Source organism: Hypanus sabinus, chromosome 8 (genome assembly GCF_030144855.1).
Source record: "Hypanus sabinus isolate sHypSab1 chromosome 8, sHypSab1.hap1, whole genome shotgun sequence".
NCBI lineage: Eukaryota > Metazoa > Chordata > Chondrichthyes > Myliobatiformes > Dasyatidae > Hypanus > Hypanus sabinus.
In genome coordinates this window covers 24,953,757-24,973,221 of record NC_082713.1, presented here as the reverse complement: position 1 = coordinate 24,973,221, position 19,465 = coordinate 24,953,757, and the positions used below count along the sequence as shown (strand labels likewise).

Genomic DNA, 19,465 nt, shown 5'->3' with positions numbered 1-19,465 from the left:
AAGCAGTGAACACCAGTCAAGATGACTCCACAAGCCAAGCCCACAGCATTGTATGGGAGGCGGGGACGAAATGAGTACCGCACAGTCAGAACCAGGGGAGGTGAGTCACTAGAGGATTGATGCGACCAATGAAATATCAGCAACAGGTGTGCCAAATTATCTACAAGATAGTCATAACCTCAAACAATTACGTGCTGAATTGAATTTAATTTAATTCAAATCATGGGCCAATGAGGGATTTCCAAAGGGAGAGGGCTACAGGTTACAAATTAACATGTAAAGACCTGCAACAGAACTAAATTCCGAGTGAATTTTATCAACAGGTCTACAACTGAGATGGCTGCTTAGTCCAAGGTTTTCTTGACAAAATTAGCCAATGCACAAACTAGAGAGCCACAAGTGCAATTCATCTTTGGGATGTGGCAGCATAACCACAGCTGCAGGGGAAAATTGGTAGATGGTGAGGATTGACCAGAAAGTTCAGATAAAATTGATCTCCGATCAGGTTAAAAGGTCAGTACAACATCGTGGGCCAAAGGGCCTGTACTGTCCTGTAATGTTCAATATGATATTGTACATGTCAATGACAATCAAGAAAGCTGCTTAAGTATACGGTGATAAATGTTATCAGATATCTGGAGAGGAAACCTCCTAACAGCAATACAATGCTGCTCCACAATCTTGGTTAGATAATTTCCCACTGGTAAAACAGCAAGTCTTCTCAAATCAATGACTTACAGCTAAGAATAGGAAGTTCTGCTAATACCAATCCTCCTGCAAAAGAATATATGGACCCAACAAAGGAATAAAGCTGGGCCCCAAATTGTATAGCAGGAGTAAAAAAAACATGCCTGTTAAATAAAGAACCTAAAGAGTTTGTGTGAAAATAATTAAAAATTCTCAACGACACTAGAGTGAAGTAGTAATGAACAGGCTCTCTGATAAAGAGGCCGATAACTTGCCCGTATGTACATTACAAAAAGAGCTAAGTAAATATTTCTTAACTAGTAAGATTGATAACTGCAAGATAAGTGCAGAATGAAATGACTAAACGCAACATCACAGTCCATGTCGCAAAGGCTACGCGCATGTGGATGAATGATACAGGGGCAAAGTTAGAAATGTATTTGGAAGGACTTGGATAAAGTAAGCAAGATCTTCTCTGGAAATTTAAAAAACTGTCAGGAGAGTAATACAGTAAGGAAATAAGTCAGTCGGCTCAGCTGGTCCATGACAACCAAAGTGCCCACCTAAGCTAGTCCCATTTTAGCCTATATCCTCTAAACCTTTCCCACCTATGTACTTACTGAAATGTCTTTTAAATGTTGCCACCTCAACGGCCTTCTCTGGCAACTCATTCTGTCGATGTACCACCCTCTCTGAGAAGATACCCCCCCTCAGGTCCCTCGTAAACCTCTCCCCTCTCACTTTAAAACTGTGCCCTCCGGTTTCAGGTTCCCGCATTGTGGGAAAAAGACTGCGTGCACTGAATGACTGGACAAAGGTCATTACAAAGTACATAAACACAGCAAATAAGAGAAACAAATTGCTATTGTTTTAAATTATGTTTTTCTGTTGCAGAAGTGGCCAGATTTCTCTGACTCCCATTGCTGGTTTAAGCTCTCAGAAATCCGAGTCTACAACAGAAATTCCAAAGTCACACATTCAACCTGGATCTCGGCTGCCAATTAGCTGGGTCCTTTGGGCTCCCCAACAGCAAAATAAATGCACGTTTTTTTGGGGTATTGTGACATTTTCTGTACAATGGTTAGCCTGCAGTGATGTGGCACTATCAGGAAATAAAAATACAAGCTTGGGAGAGTGCTTCTCCACCACTCATGGGTTTTCTTCAGCTTTCTTTTTCAGATTTTAATGAACCATTCACTTTCTGCCACCACTCATTCCAATGAAAGCTGGTCTTGGGTGAAAAGAATACGGTCTCTAAAAAGAAAATATCTATTATCATCACTGGCCTGCCTGCATATTTCACAGCTGTGCTTACAGGTCTGAACCCATTCACTGGTTTAGAATACAAAAGCACTGCCAGAACTCTGAGAATACACTGAGTGGCCTCTTTAACAAGCTGTCCAGGTGTACCTAATAATGCAAACATCCAATCAGCCAATCGTGTGGCAACAACTCAATGCATAAAACCACGCAGACATGGTCAAGAAGTTCAGCTGTTGTTCAGACCAAACATCAGAAATGGGGAAGAAATGTGATCCAAGTGACTTTGACTATGGAATGATTGTTGGTGCCAGATGGGGTGGTTTGAGTATCTAAGAAAATGCTGATCTCCTGGGATTTTCATGCCCAACAGTCTCTAGAGTTTACAGAGAATTGTGTGAAAAACAAAAAAAAATCCAGTGAGTTGGTTCTGTAGGCCAAACCATTTTGTAAATGAGGTCAGAAGAGAATGGCCAGACTGCTTCAAGCTGACAGGAAGGTGATAGAGACACAAATAACCATGCATTACAACAGTGGTGTGCAGAAGAGCATCTCTGATTACACAACACATCAAACTTTGAAGTGGATAGGTTACAGCAAAGAATCCACTCCTGTACCTAATAAAGTGGCCACCGAGTGTACATCAGCATCTGCAGATTTTCTCGCTTCTGACTGAGCTTTCAGAATTAATGTAAAGCAATTTATTCACCTCGAAGCCATTTTCAGTGATCTGTTGATTGAGACCCTTCACAACCCTTCCAAATACTAGCGATCAGATATTTCAATAGATAGAGGCTCTTGGCACATTCATTCACCTCCTTCCTCTGTTATTCTTTCAAATTTGGTCTTTGTCCAGAGGTTGTGTTTAGAGCTAGAGGATGCCAGAATGAACTACTGGTGCAAACAGGTCTGTGGCAGGTGCTGGGAGCATCTTGAGGTAGCAAATTCAATGTTTTTTCAGATTAAATATTCTACTTCTTAAGACTGTGTTGAAGGCTTCCGAAATTGCAGACGTCCGCAAGTCAAAACTGAATCAAATCACAAACGTTGCTCAGATTACAATTTAATAATACTGAGAATAAGCTGCAAGATTTCAATCCACACAAACCCCCAGAAAGTACTTGAAGCAAGCACAGAATTAACCTGTTTCAAAAAAAAAATCCCCACAAATTAATTCTGAAAACTGATTTCAGACAGACTGCTGGCAGACCTGGGTCACTTACACAGGCTTAGACAAGTTTATTCTGATGGTCAGTAATAATGACCAGTGGAGTAACATAGAGTCGCACTTTAGTAAATATTATATGCAGCATTCAGACTTAAGATGCAGGCCAATGCAAGAAAGAATTGACATTAATGGAGTGTCGTTCATAAATCTGATGCCACTCAGAAGCATTACACACCCAGTCAATTATATTTAAAGTGTTCTCGCTGTCGTAACGTAGGAAATAGTATACATCCTTTGCAGGACCAAAAAACATGCAAACAATATTATCTCCACCTCCTGCTATAGCTGGGTATGTGGTACATTATATTAAATACATCTTCTTTCTTTATTTATAACAAATGTCTCATAATCTTACAAACAATTGACTCCATGGACTGGCCAAATGATCTTTTTTTTTTGTTTTCTGTTCTTAAATACAGTTTCTTAACCTTTCAGGGCTGATGTATGAATTGCCCTAATTAAGTGGCTTGTTGAGAGAGACCCCAATGTAAGTAGCTTCTGTCTAAATGGAAACCCGGTAATGCAAGGACATGGTTAGGTTGCAAGCTAAAGCAAGGATATTACTTATTTAGTAAGCTAACAATATCCATATTACTAGCACAGTGACCTGGTAAGGAACAGTAAGCATCGTCACCTTATTAGAATACAACTGAATCACTGCCCCTCCTAGTCCCTTTAACAAGTGAGGCACAGTGCCAACCATTAATATCTTCCCGGGAAAACAGTGAACTTCTTGGTTCATATTAAATTATCACTTCTGAAAGCACCAATCACTGTGATGCCCATTAATAAGTGCTTCACCCAAGAATTAACAAGCCTGTTAAACATAGCCCCCTATACCTCCGGTTCAGTCACTTGTAGATATTGAACAAATGACAAGTGTGCATTGGAGCTCTGGAAATGTGACAAACAGGAAAAAGCAATTCATCTTAGGAGATGATTTTTGACATCAGGAGGAAGAAATCAGGGGAAAATCGGGGAAAATCAGGGGTGGTGAAGGTCAACAACTTTAAATTCCTCTGTGTTATCATTTCAGAGGACCTGTCCAGGGCCCAGCACCAAAGCGAATTACTAAGGACACACTGCAGTGCTTCTACTTCCTTAGAAGTTTGTGAAGATTCAGTGTGACATCAAAAACTTTGACAAACTTCTACAGGTGTGTGGTGGAGTGTATACTAACTGGCTGCATCACAGCCTGGTATGGAAACACCAATGCCTTGGATTGGAAAACCCTACAGAAAGAAGAGGATATGGCCCAGTCCATTATGAGTACAGCCCTCCCCACCACTAAGTATATTTACATGAAGCGCTGTTGCAGGAAAGCAACATAATCAGGGACCCTCACCAGCCAGGACATGCTCCTCTCACAGCTGCCACCAGGTAGGTCGTACAGGAGCTTCAGGACCCACACCACCAGGTTCAGGAACAGTTACCACCCCTCAGCCATCAGACCCTTGAACAAGATCACAGAACTTCACTTGCCCCATCACCGAACAGTTCCTGCAACCTATGCACTCACTTTCAAGGACTCTTCATCTTATGTTCTTGAAATGTTTTATTATTATTATTATTATTACTACGTTCTTTTGTATTTGCACAGTTTGTTGTCTTTTGCACGCTGGTTGTCTGCCCTTTTGGTGCAGTCTTTCTCTGATTTTACTATGATCACTGGATTTACTAAGTATGCCGGCAAGAAAATGAATGTCTGGGTTGTATAGGGTGACATATATGCACTTCGAAAATAAATTTAATTTTGTACTTGGTTATGGCAAGCAATTCACAAGATCTATTGTCATTATGCTGGGGGTGAGAAATTGGTCTCTGGTGAAACAAGCCTGGTTAGATCAGGAGCCCAGTATACAAACTTGATTGCCCTGGAGTCAATAAAATTAAATCTCAGGTAATGAGTTTATTGGACGGTACACATTTAGTGTCAACGCCCAAGCAAAATTTGAACCCAAGGCTTATTGCTTCAGCTAATGAAGTGGGGGGGGGGCGGGCTTCAACAAATGTACCAATCAAGTACAACAAGTATGTACATGAACCTTCTCTTCCGGTAACCTGTCATCCACAATTTTAGATTCTTCAGTGAATGACTGGTGACAACACATTAGAAGAACCAGAAGGTACAGCTGCCAACAATGTTGGTATGGAAAAGGCATCTTTTCATATCTAACCAAATTTCTTCAGATTTGCTTTATTGGGTACCATACACATTGGCTGCAAATCTTGGTGTTCTTCTATTAAGGTTGGCCTCTCTATTCCTGCTACGTTTTTTCCAAATGATTCTACACCCAAGGTGACTTTAATCTCCAGTAAGACTTGCCCTTCCCTTGAGGCGATGACATTTTTGTCCTGTTTGCTTTTCTCAATTTCAAACTCTCTCATCACTTCCTCACTCACATTCATGACAATGTCATCTCACAATCACATGCATCATTCAGCTCTTTTTAAATGAAGTTTTCTGTGCAAGTCCCATCCATTCTCAACCACAAACACAATCATCTGATCTTTCAGACCATTTACCACTTATACTGCATGACTTCTAAGGGCCCTAATCATTGCCTCCCCCAATTTTCGGAGCGAGGGTAAACAGTTGATCAATACCTCACCAACCACCATCTTTCTCACTAAATACCAACTTTCAAATTCCCATTATTGCATCCTTCCTCACCATAAACAAGCCTGCTCTCTCCAGCTATTGTTAGGACAAGAACTTCCTTTTCCTGAAAATTCTGGGAACGTACTAGGCAAAGTATCCTTTCTCACTATTGTAAAAGCTCACACACGTTCAGCTTTAGGTTGCTGGTCTTCCTTCACCCATTTTGCTTTCATTGCTCCAGCAGATTCAACTCTCTTACCCATCGACAGCACTCCCTCAAATCCACTTTGACTGGCTCATTGCAGGGATTAAGACTGCATTATAGAATTGCTGTTGAGATAATCCAGCGGCTGTGCAGCGGTAGAGTTGGAAAGGAAACCAAGTATGGAGACTTGCAGTCAGATCATCACTCTTAATAACACGAAGTGAAGAACTAAGCTGCCAGTGCCTCATACACTTCCCACATCAGACAGATACATCAGAAGATACAAAACCCTGAAAGCTCGCAGCACCAAGCTCAAGGACAGCCCCTATCCCACTGTTAACTGTGTCTTCAATGGACCTCTTGTACGAGAAGATAGACTTTTGACCTTACGGTCATTGTGCCCTTTGACCTTTGCCCTTTTGACCTTAGTCATTGTGCCCTTTGTTTATCTGCACTGTACCTTCTCTGCATCTCTTACATCTGATTCGACATTATTACTGTTTTGCCTTGTTCTACCTCAATGCACCATTTAATGACTTGATCTGTATGAACAGTATGCAAGACAAGCTTTTCACTGTATCTTGGTCAACGTGGCAATAAAAAGCCAAAACCAATATTTCCTTTACAGTGGACTCAAATCACCCAATTAATTTTCCACTGGAAAAGCAGAGCCCAGAGACAGGGTCAACAGTACACTCCAAGGAGGCAGCGAGAATTTTGCTGGTGATCCTTGGGGTGTGGAGCCTTTTTTTTTTCATCTCCACAGCTGGGATACGAGTCCTCATTACTGCCAGTTCCTATAGCACGTGCTAACTTACTCTTGTGGGACAGGCTTCTGATGGGACGTTGATGCAGCAAGGACAGGAGCTCTGATCCATTGGGTGTGCGTTGGGGCAAGACAAAACTCCCACCCACTTCATCCTGATCCCTCACTTGGGTTGTTTAACTCATCCACGGAACACCCCTCATCCCTACCAACAGTAACACCACCACTCCCCAATCCTCCATCAAAAATGGTAATTTTAACCCCCTTACACCTGCCGTTGCAGGGAGCCACTGGAACACTTGTGTCAACACACTTTTTTAAAAAAACAAATACCAAATTCAGAAGCTTCAGTATGCAGGAATCACCAGGCAAATCAACAGAGAGCACTTCAATGTGCATCCACTGAACTAAACATTAACTGCATCAGTGAATCGCTTCCTATAGTAACAGCTAAAATACTCCCATCCTCCAGCAGGGTTAAGCAATCCACATCTCTCCCCAATGAGTTGTGTTTTTCTCAATGAATACATTTTCAACAGCTTTGGACTTTCCTGCTTAGATGCAAGAACCACTGTGTGCTAAAGCACTGGAACTTTTATGCTTCCTAATGCAGATGTGGGAAACCTGGCACATTCCTCAACTGATCACATTGGTAATCTACATTAGAAGAGATTTCTCCAATACATCCATGATAAGATCACCTTCATACTCCAAGCCTCTTTGAAATTTATTTGTAGATGCAGCGCAGAACAGGCTCTTCATGCCAACAAGCCTTGCCACCCAGCAACACCTGATTTAACCCTCATTTAATCATGGGACAATTTACAACGACCAATTAACTCACCAAGTGGAATGTCTTTGGACTGTGGGAGGAAACAGGAGCACCCAGGGAAACCCATGCAGTCATGGGGAGGATGTACAGACTCCTTCCAAAGTCCAAGCTCCAGCACCCTGCACAGTAACAGCATCACACTAACCATTACGCTAGCACAGTGCCCCATTTTTATACAATATAGATTTTTAAATACTCAGCTACCACCAGTGAGAGACATTTCCTGCTGACAATTTCTTCAGGCTCGGCCGGGTTCAGACAGAAGCATTGCGTTGTTATGCACCAGATGATCACAAGGGCAATAAAGACTTAAAAGTCAAACTGTCTTATGGGCAGTGGGTCCAAGAAATTTGTCAAACTGGAAACATCAATGTTCCACAAGGTAACCATCAGTTAATTATTTAATTATACACATAATCTATTTCAAATGTTCCAATCTAGACCAGATCATTATGTTTAGTGATTCTGTTTGTTCACACTCAAAAGCATAAAAGGCTCATTCTCAAATCCATTCATATCCTGGTAAGTAGATTAGTAGAGACCCCCAGATGGCCAATGCAGACACATAGTTATTCCTGTATATGCAACACTTAAAACGGCCTGTGTTCTTTAACAACACACTGTTGCAAATTAGAATACCGATACAAATTTTACAGGTTACATATTCCCTGCCTAGGAGACTTGATTAGCCTATTCCCAATCTACCCAATTTCACTTGACACCATATGTAAAGACACACAAGGACACAGTGTATAAACTGCATTACTGTTTCAATTACTTCCCTGTATTTGCAAAGCTCATGATGACAATGCTATTTATCCAACTGTCAAATGGCTAACTGACAGAACAATTGAATAAAACTAAGAGAGTATGTGTCATTAGGGCATTTGGTAATGACAACGCTTGTGCAGTTGTGATTCTGGTTGACAAACCTGGGACTGAGTTCAATCCTGCACAGGTTGTGTAATTAAATTTAATAAAAGTGGCTAATTTAATGAACCAGATTTATTAATTTAATAAATAAATTGGTGGTGGTCTTGGGGGAGGTGCAGAAAGATCTCACAAGCAAAAATGCAGACTTTTTTTTTTGAGTCGCCGACAAATCTACTGCATACTCCCACTAACACCGCCAGCTCAGCCAGATCACAGCCCAAAATAATTCTGGTGGTCTTCTTTCATGTTCGTCTTCGAAGTCGGAGTGAATTACAGATAACTATCCTGACGAAGGGTCTCGACCCAAAACATTGACTGCACTTCTTTCTATAGATGCTGCCTGGCCTGCTGCGTTCCATCAGCATTTTCTGTGTTGCTTGATTAGCTTTACTTGTCACATACAGCGAAATAGTGAAATGTGTTGTTTGTGTCAAATCGGAGAGGACTGTGCTGGCCGCAGCCTGCAAATGTCACCACTCTTCCAGGGCCAGTTACCTTTTGAAATGTGGGAGGAAGCTAGATGAAACACACGTTGTTACTTCGGTGGGGGGGGGGGGGCATACAAACTCCTTAAAACCAGCACTGGGAATCGAACCCCAATCGGTGACTGCTGGCGCTGTAAGCAATTGCACTTACCACTACTCTACTGTGCTGCCCCGCTTACTGCCCACCCTTGGCTAACACACCTTGAAATGTATACAATGAGGCTTGACAGTACGGATAAGCAGGTGCTTCCCATGACTCTGTGCCGTGTCTCAATCCTGGGTCAGAATGAGGTGAATTGGCCACTCGGCAGCAAGGGGAAGAAAGCTTGCCACTCGGAAAAATATCCTTTAGGATTCACCATTCCAGGATGGCTGTGGAGTCCCAGCTTCTTGTCGCATAGGGGATTAGTAGAGGAAAGTTATACTGAAACACTAGATCAACAAGAATCTCACCACTTGAGAGGGCAAGCTCAAGAGCTTTTAGTTACTGCACCAAATTACAGCCAAAATTGGATTCCCAAAAATTGAACACGAGGGTCAAAAATAAGATTCTTTTAAAGATCTTTTCTGTGTTATCAGTCACTTACAAGCCTTTGAGCAGTTTGCCACACTCGCAGCAGGTTTGCTTTAAGCAGTTGTAACAAACTCCAGCACGTCAGTGACTGTGGAGTAGATTTCACTGAAGAGAAAGCAAGCTGCAAACTTGCCAACCCTTCCTCCTGGGCCACATGCAAAGGAAAAAAAATCCCCATCACTAGGACAGGCAGGCAGCATTTAACTTTTAGGACTTCCATACACTTAACATAACAATTTAGTTGCAGTGACAAAGTTCAATGCAAGTAGAAAAGATATTTGAAAATATCTAAGGAGTCAAATTATTTTTGTACAAATTAACTCATAGCTCTTCAACATGAGACAAGGTGGAAGGCAATTAATACTGACTAAGCCAGTAAACCAGTATCTGTGCACATTAGGACAATGAGGAACTAAGTCCACGATCTAATAGTCTTCAGAAGCAAAGAGTGTAAGAAAATCCCCGGATCTAATTTAAAATGAGAATTAGCTTGATACAAGGAAACGAAAGAAATTAGTAACTTCCAGGTGTCAACGTGGAATGGAAGTTGTCGTCATTCACCAGGGCGACCAATGCAATGGATTACCATCCGTCAAGAGCACACAGAGATGTACTCTTTCCACCAGCTGCACACATCATTTGCACTGGAAAACTGTTCCCAATCTGGAACATGTTTTTAAACACTAGCATCAATATGCCAGGAAGACATTAGGGTTGACTTTCTCAAAAAAAAAAGTCAAAGTCTCCAAAGACAGAAAGGATGCATGAAAGTTGTGTAAACAAAGATTTTGTTCAATATGTTGAAACACCATTGTTTTCTTTCTGGGGGAAGACTTCCCTGCACGTCAATGATTCTAACACTACCTTCAGTACAATACCAGTCACCGTCTGCCATCTTGGTTCTTACCCAAATAAACCATCTTCATGCTTGGCAGTGCAAGTGGGCTCAATGAGCAAGGAGCACACTAAAGACACACCTTCCCAGCTATAATAAATGAAGGTTTTCTATTTTGCCTTAGGAAGCAAAGGATAGTTGCCTTACCCGACATCTGCACAGCTGACCAACTTGCCCTAGGGCCTTCCTGGTTTGAGTGGACAATGATTACTTTTGGGGAGCTGAGAAAGGCAACATCAACAGTCTTCAAACTAAGCACAGCAAAGGCTCAGGGAATAATTATATATATTTTTTAAAAGAGCTCCCACAGTAAATTTCCTGTTTGACTTGATCTAATTACCAGTTTCCTGTATTTATTATCCAATCATGTCAACAAAAATGGTTTAGTGACGTGCTAAATAATATCTGGGTATTTTTGCACAAGTAATATTATAAAGCCAATAGTCAACTATCTCATGCATGATAATTGTAAACTACTTGATATTGAGGGATGACATCACTACAAAGATTGCCTGCCTAAACATGAACTATGTATCATCCAAAGTGTGATCCCAATGGTTAATTAATCCAGCCCTGCTGAATCAGAGAATTAAATGATGCTGTGAACTGCAGCAAACCTGAATTGGACTCAGCTGAGTGTCTGACATAGAGTAAAATGATCAAAGGGTTCATAGACTGCTCAGTCAGCTATGAACTTACAGAAAAGATTCTGTTAAGGTCTACGAACATCCCTTGGTTGCTGAAGATCTTACACGCCAGTCATATTCATCCGCTCTTAAAATGCTCTTGGTGCCTTCGTTTGGGTTTTTAGTACTGGATGAGTTTACAATTATGAATAATCTGTGTAAATATTAATAATGTATTAATATCATTAATATATTAACTTATTAACTCCTGCACCTAATAAAATGGCCAGTTGTGTTGGTGCGCGGCCTAGCGGACAAGGCACCAGACTAGTAACCTGAAGGTCACTGGTTCGAGCCTCAGCTGAGGCAGCGTGTTTGTGTCCTTGAGCAAGGCACTTAACAACACATTGCTCTGCGACGTCACCGGTGCCAAGCTGCATGGGTCCTAGTGCCCTTCCCTTGGACAACATCGGTGGCGTGGAGAGGGGAAGGCCTGCAGCTTGGGCAACTGCCGGTCTCCCATACAACCCTGCCCAGGCCTGCGCCCTGGAAACTCCAGGTGCAGATCCATGGTCTCTCGAGACCGAAGGATGCCACCACCTAGTGTATGTCTGCGGTCTTCTGCTGCTATAGCCCATTTACTTCAAGGTTTGAAGTGCTGTGCATTCAAAGATGCTCTTCTGCAAACCACTGTTATAATATGTGGCTTTCTAAGTTCTTGTTGCCTTCCTGTCAGCTTGAAACATTCTGGCTATTCTCCTCCGAATAACTCCACAAAACTGCTGTTTACTGGATCTGTTTTGTTTTTAGTACTATTCTCCATAAATTCTAGTGATTGTTGTGCATAGAAATCCCAGGAGATCAACAGTTTATGAGATACTCAAACCATCCCATCTGGCACCAACAACCAGATGGTTGGTCAGAAGTCACTAAGATCACATTTCTTCCCTGTTTTGATGTTTGGTCTGGACATCAACTGACCATGTCTGCATGCTTTTATGCATTGGGTTGCCGACACACGATTGGGTAATTAGGTATTTGCTTTAATGAACCAATGTACCTAATAAAGTAGCCACTGAGTACATATACTGACTCTGTGTAGCTTGAGGATTAATCCTGAAATCTCAAAACTAATTTTTCGGACAAATTTGGAGAAGATAAAGTACTAATTACACAAATAATAACATCCTCATGTCACTCATATCATGGTAATTTTGCACCATAAGTAGTTCAAAATTCTGAGAATAACTTACCAGAATTGGAAACTGTGACATTCACTCCATCTTCCTTTCTCATCATGCTCGAACCTGCTTCATTTCTCAATCATCAATTCTTCTCAATAACCCCTTCGCCCCGACCCTCTCACAAACAATTGACATACTGCCAGTTTTCCATAAACCTTTATTAATGCCCTGAGATAGTAATGCATATGACTCTATACACTTCTTGACAGTTATTTATTTGATTTGACCTACTTTAGCTCTGGCTGTGTAAGCTGGTTGCAAGAGTCCATCAATTTTGCCTTCTCTTTGATAATAAATTGCTAAAAGAATGTGGCATCTCCTCCACAAAACTTGCATGAATAGTCTGGTGTTCCAAGGTGCTATCTTATCCTTACTTTTGGCAGGGAGCAAATTTTTCCCCATTGGTTGGTGTAGATAAGCCATTTGCAAGACTTTGGGCTGCTGCACATCTCATACATTATCAACAAGCATAAGTGCATACTCGTCAGCCTCCTGTGTACCTAGCATCCAGTGTCACTCCAAACAGTAATGCTCTATCTCAGTCATACCTGGTGGAATACAATAATCCCGTGTTCATAGTTTGGAAATAATCATACCTCATCTGTGTACTCACTGCCCCAGCAAGCTTAATACCAGGATGCAAACTGATCCCACCCAAGTTTGTCCAAAAGGCTCTGTTGCTGTGGCAGGCAACAGTCTCAGTGTACAAATAAGATTATGCAGTTGAAGTATTGGATTTGGATTATTACTCGAAACAAGCAAAGAATGTATGGCTGACACCCTGTTGAGCATCACAGACGGTGAGGATTACAATCCTCCGATTAAGACAACAACCTTGTTGGCCTTGTGGCAAAGGCTCCCACATTTGCCTCAGAGGCAAGCCACCTAAATTTAATTTACTCATTCTGCTGGGAATAAGAAAACAACAATTACCTCCAAGTGCCCTTCAGATGGAACAGTGTAGAGCTTAGTGACCCTACTGGAACATTTTCAGGAAAGAGTGCTGAGCAAGGGCAGGACCCGGGGATGATCTTGGTGCCTCAACATCTTAAACAAAAATAGACAATTGCGCGAGACACCAGAACATTCTGTAGCCCACTGAAGCACAAGGCACCATGAGTCAGCACCTTAAGAGGAAAACTGGCCATTTAATTTGTTTCGCAAAAAGATCTTGTAATAAGTGAAGAGGCACAGGATGGTGAAGAGAACGGTGATAAGGAACTAAAGTGGCCATAGAAGAACAAGTGTGCTGTGGTTACAGTTACAGTGAAGAAGTGCGTAATCTATTTCCATTAATGATGGTATTTGCTTGACTGCGTTAAGATTATGATCTGACACTTAATTCCCCAAGCTTATGGGGCCTTTAAACAGAACCACAATTACACTTGGCTGGGGGTGGGTTGGGGGAAGTAATGGAACAGTAGGGCTCCAGGTTAGAAAATATCATCCATTCATCTTTACCCATGTTTGTTTCTCTTCAGATGCCTTTGTTCTTGCAAACCAAACTAAGAACGGACTGCTGAAGTGCTTTGATAATAAAATACAGTAATGATCTTCCACACAGGCCAAAAATCGGACAGATGCCTCGTAGACGTGTGCCTGCTTGGATGAAAGTTCACTGAAAACTTTAATCTTGCTAACTCTTAAGACATATAAAGAAGTGATGATTCAATGCAGTAACTTTCTTAGAAATTAGATCATTCATCTGAAAGATGGGATTGTCCAGGCCAAATCAGGACCAATGGTAAAATAAATCAGCATGACCCACTAAAGAGGCAAGTGAAGCTTTCGTACTTTACCAGAGCTTTGTTTCAGCAGCAAGCCTTTATTGGAAGAACAGGAGATACAAAATAATGGATCTGATCCTAAAGCCTAGGGATGCAGTTCTATAAGAAAACTGCCCATGTATATATTTTTTTAGATTGTGCATCTCATTTGCAAGAAGAAAAAGAACAGCTGAGAGAGCCATCACCGTAGCACACTAAGGATAAGAAAAAGAATAATAGGTAGGATGAAAGCCTGTAAATCAACAAATGCAGAAAAAGTAACCTTAACAACACAGACATTAATGATTTAAAATACTGTTGCATGGTTTTTTTCTTCGTTGGAGTACAAAAATTAAAATATGCAGCAAGAGAGGGAAAAAAGGCTTTGTCTCACTGATGTCACTTCTCAGCAGTCAAAATAATTTAATTCCAGGAATTTTTTCCTCTTTTCAATAAAAATGCAATTGTGTTGCAACAATAGATCTACTTGTCCATCTTTACATATCAATCTGCATACAGATGCATTTGTCAGTGGGTGATTCTGAATTGCAGAATTTGGCAGGTTGAAAAGAGACCTCTGCAGCTTTAAGTGAAATCACAAAGGAGGCTGGAATAAGTCCAGCAATGATGTAAACAAGCAGATCCTTAGCTGGAGCGCCCCCTGCCCTGGCAGAACAGACACTGCAGCGCGGCTGGGAGAGAAAAACAACTTTGATTGGCATCGATGTTGGCCAAATGCTTTCTCTACAGCAAAGAGAGAGAGAAAAAATGCAAAGAAGGGGGGAAAACGGTAAGATGATGCAAAGAGGTTGCATTTTAGTCGATTCACAAAGGATCGTTGCAATATAATGGGGATTATGCTCCTGACCAAAATGAATTGGGATATTTAAAATAAGCAGCACAGACATACATGTTTGCTATCTTGGATCACTACTTAACACTGATGCGGTGGAATTTGCAGTGCTGTAATTTTAGAATGACTATTTTTATGTGTTTCAATTATACTTTAACTGGCTAACGTAATGTAAATTGCAATCGAGGAACGTGGCTGCACTTAATGGGAAAGATTTCACTAATTTATACACAATTAATGTCGAATGGGGAGGTGAAGGAGGGAACAAAAACAGTTACAATATCCTTTCAAAATAATTTTTTTTTTGCAAAGTTTGCAACCTAGTGAATCCAATGATCACTTCATTATTCAATAGAGATCGATTTAGTTGGAATATCACCTTTTACCCCTGTGCCTTAGCACTTGAAATCACAAACATGAAAAAATTTTAAAAAGAGGTAGGTGTAAAAGAACATTGTATTGGGGGGGGGAAAGACACATCTTAACAATGGGAAGACTAGAAATAAAACGCAAATTCACAACAGACAAAACAAGTTACAATGATTTTTTTTCAACCAAGTCGCCGGACTCAATGGTGCAAATGAAAGATATGCAAGAACACAGAAACGCAAGATAATGAATTAAATTGGAATGCTAAAAGTGTTTAGTGGCTACCCTGTCACTAGCTCAATCTATATGTACAGGGAGCTGCAAGTGCTGCTGTTTACTCTGCTATTCCTTTTGTTCATATTGTTTTTTGCACGGTTACCTGTCTGGAGATCCTCTGACAGCGGTTTAAATATTCCCCCGCTGCCATGTTCTCTGGGTTCCTGTCGTTTTCCTCGCTGATACTGATGATCATTTTCTTTGCATTGACTTTTTATCCCCCCTTGTTGCTTCTTTTTCCTCCCTCTGCTGTTTCTTTCGCTGGAGCCGGGGCTTTGTCCCGCAAAGCCGGTCCTTTCCTCCGTACAAGTCAAGGCACAACCTCCTTAGGAAGGAGGCACCAGCCTGTCACTCAAACGCACCATCATCCAATCACAGCCCAGCCTGTCCTGAGAAAGAAGGCGGGTCCAGTCGTCACACTTGACCAATTACAGCACAGGTTTTGCTTCACTCCTTGCTTCGCGTCATCTCTGGCCAATCAGTAGCCCGCCCTTGTATCCAAGAGGAAGGAGAAGCGCGAACCAATCAGAATGAAAGCAGCTGGAGGCTGATCATCCAATCAACAATCGAAACTTCATCAGAATTGATGGTTATGATCAAGTTGCTTTAGGGCGAGCAGAAGGGTTTCTTGTGAAACCGATTGCTTTTTGCTCTGGTCAACATGTCGAACTTTGAATATTCATACCCCAAGATATTGTTTGAAAAGCTCAAGCTGATGTGATGCAAAAAAGAAATGTTCCAAAATTAATTTTCCTCTGTTGTAACGTGTGAAGAAATCCTAAGAATGGCAAAGTTTACATTTGAGAAATGAAAAACAGCCGTGCATTTATAAGTCACCTTTCAGAATCAGCCAAATATCATTTAAAACTGATGGAATACATTTGAGGTGTGGTTACCGTTGTTTTGCTGAAACACAATAGCCAATTCATGCACACTGCTCTGAAACAAGAAAAAAGTAGATGATATTCAGCTGGTAAATCAGCATTTGTAAAGAGACAAACAGAAATAGCATTTGAGGTTGATGACCTTAGTGGAACCGGAACAGATGAAACAAAAGTGTGCTTGAAGTTGCAAAGAGGAGAAGAGATGGCGAAAGCATGGTGGATGTCTGGGACAGTGTGGAAACCAAAACTATTCCTGTGATGTTGAAACCGTTGGTTCTGACTCTGTTAGGAGGTGTGCAACCGGAGATGGGTTGAGGTAGTAGCGAAAAAGAAAACTGCTACAAATGTGGGATGTAGATCACAGCATTTCTGAAGATCAGAAATAAAAGAATTAGTAACCCAGTGAATCAAACATTTGTGATGCTGGAAGTACTCAGCAGGTCTGCAAGCATCTTTGAAAAGAGGAAAGCCTGCACTATTGCATCAGAAGTAACTCTGTTCACTCTTTTTATATTAAAAAGATGTGCCTTAGGCCCTTCTGGCCCTTTGACCCATGCTCCCCCAGTAACCCCACAACCCCAGTTGACATTGACCTAAATCACAGGACAATTTGTAATGAGCATTTTCCCTACCCAGTACCTCTTGGGACTGAGGGAGGAAACCGGAGCACCTGGGGAACATCCGTGTATTCTACGGGCACAATGTACAGAGACTTTACAGAACAGAGGCGGAACTGAACTCTGAACTCTGGAACACCCTGAGCTGAAATAGCATTGTGCTACCGTGGTGCCCATTTCTATCTGAAATGGTTGAATTTCTTAAGTACCAGGAGTTGCAAGGAGCTTTACCGGAAGCTGAGGTACTGTTCCTTGAGTGTATGTTGAGTTTTGCTAGAACAGAGTAGGTAGCCAAAACAGGGAAGTCAGAATGGAGAATTGAAGTGACAGGTGGAAGATTGAACCAAGCTGTGTATGATGCAGACTCATGTGGGTGCTGGGAAGGGAAAGTTGAAGGGATCCCATTGAAGCTGGTAGATTTTATAAAGAATGATCCATTGAATATGGAGAATGATTAATTGGAAGGTGAGGACAAGAGCAGTACTTGTTCTGGTTGAGAGGAGAATGCAGTAAATGGAGCGCTTACCATTGCAAGCCCAGCTAACTACAGTAGAGGAAAGGTGTTGCTGAGAAAAAGGGAAGGTGTTCAAGAAAGTCCCATCATCAGGCAGAAATGATGCAGATGTAGAACTGGAAGAATGGAGACCTCATAGGCAGCAAGGTTGGGGGTGCACTTAAAATAGTGATGGGAATCTGCATTCATCCCATTGTCCTACTGCTTTAACAGCAATAGAGTTCCTCTCGACCTTACCCAGCACCCCATGAGCCTCCACATCTGATACATCATTCTCCACAACTTCCGCCATCTCCAAAGGGATCCTACCAACAAATGTATCTTTACTCTCCCCCCCCCCCACCACTTTCCACAGTGTCCATTCATCCCACCCTGCTGATCTCCCTCCTGGCACTTATCCCTGCTAGCGGCCAAAGTGCAACACCTGCCCATACACCTCCTCCCCCACCTCCATTCAAGAACTCTAACCGTCCTTCCAGGTGAGACAACACTTCACCTGCGAACCTGCCGGGGTTGTCTGTAGTGGCCTCCTCTACACTGGTGAGACCCATCGTAAATTGGAAGACAGCTTTGTCGAGCACCTCAGCTCCATCTGCCAAAAGTGGAACTTCCAGGTGGCCAAACATTTTAATTCCGATTCCCTTCCCTGTTCCAACATGTGTGTCCACAGCCTCCTCTTCTGCCATGATGACGCCATCCTCAGGGTGGAGGAGCAACAGCTTATATTCTGTCTGAGTAGCCTCCAACCTGATGGCATGGATGTTGATTTTTCTATCTGGTAAAAATACTTTTCCTTCACTTCCCCTCTTCTATTCCCGACTCTGGCCTCTTAACCTCTTCTCCCTTGTCTATCACCTCCCCCTGGGTCCCATCCTCCTTCCCTTTCTCCTATGGTCCACTCTCCTCTCCTATCAGATTCCTTATTTTCCAGCCCTTTACCTTTCCTACCCACCTGGCTTCACCTATCACCTTCTAGCTACCCTCCTTCCCCTCCCCCCAGCTTTATATTCTGTCATTTGCCCCTTCCTTTCCAACCCTGAGGAAGGGTCTCAGCTCCAAATGTTGACTTTTTATTCATTTCCATAGATGCTGCCTGATCTGCTGAGTTTCTCCAGCATTTTGTTTGTGTAGAAGGGGCAAAGGCAGGTTACTGGCACCTGAAAACCAGTCACTTTGAGCAGAAGGGGCTCATCAGCCGTGGTTGGCAGCTTATCTAGGAAAAGCAAAGTTCTGATCTCAAACCTCCGCTGTCTTGTGGCTATACCCACTCATGGAGAAGGCTTTGGGAGTAAACCTTGCGAGAAAAATATGGAGCTGGAGTCATTAAGGCAGTCCTACATTGAGTTCAATACTGACTGGCAACTCCTGTGACACTGCTGGTACCAAACTGTATCAGTCTCTGCCGTTCCTTTTGGGTTCATCAGATGTGTGGAGAGGGGGAGCTAGCTACATGGGCAACAGCTTGCTGTCCATATTGTGTATCTAGACAGCTAGGATGCAATATCCATGGTCAACTCTGACCATTGGAGGCCTCACCCACTCACTCATTGGGAATCTGTAGTTTTCTAATAGGTGTTGGTTGTCTACCTTATCTGGAGACAGAGAAGTCAAGAAATTTTGAGTGCATTGCTTAAGATCTCTAGCATATGCAGAGATTTTTTTTTGTTTTTAAGAAATGGAAAGCATGAGTCAGCGATGGATTATTAAAAAAGGCAGAAGAGTGGAAATTGGTATAAAAGTAAGGGAATCCTTGAGTTTTGTACAAGGCAGAAAGCAGTTTCAATAGACTTACCAATGTACTGGGAAAAGAGGCAAGGAAAGAGGTCTGTGTAGGACTAAAGCAGGAATT

At 42.0% G+C, this 19,465-nt stretch overlaps 1 protein-coding gene and 1 long non-coding RNA gene across 2 annotated transcripts in view; one reads left to right on the top strand and one right to left on the bottom strand.

Annotated features, from left to right (window-relative positions):
- LOC132397978 (sestrin-3-like) overlaps positions 1-15,920 on the bottom strand; it is a 58,170-nt gene extending 42,250 nt beyond the window's left edge. The window contains exon 1 of the mRNA XM_059976834.1: positions 15,705-15,920. Coding sequence (XP_059832817.1) covers positions 15,705-15,797 — 93 coding nt within the window. The 5' untranslated portion in view covers positions 15,798-15,920. The remainder of the gene's footprint in view (positions 1-15,704) is intronic.
- LOC132397982 (uncharacterized) overlaps positions 14,679-19,465 on the top strand; it is a 157,709-nt gene continuing 152,922 nt past the window's right edge. Inside the window, exon 1 of the long non-coding RNA XR_009513501.1 lies at positions 14,679-14,893. This is a non-coding gene — a long non-coding RNA (uncharacterized LOC132397982). The remainder of the gene's footprint in view (positions 14,894-19,465) is intronic.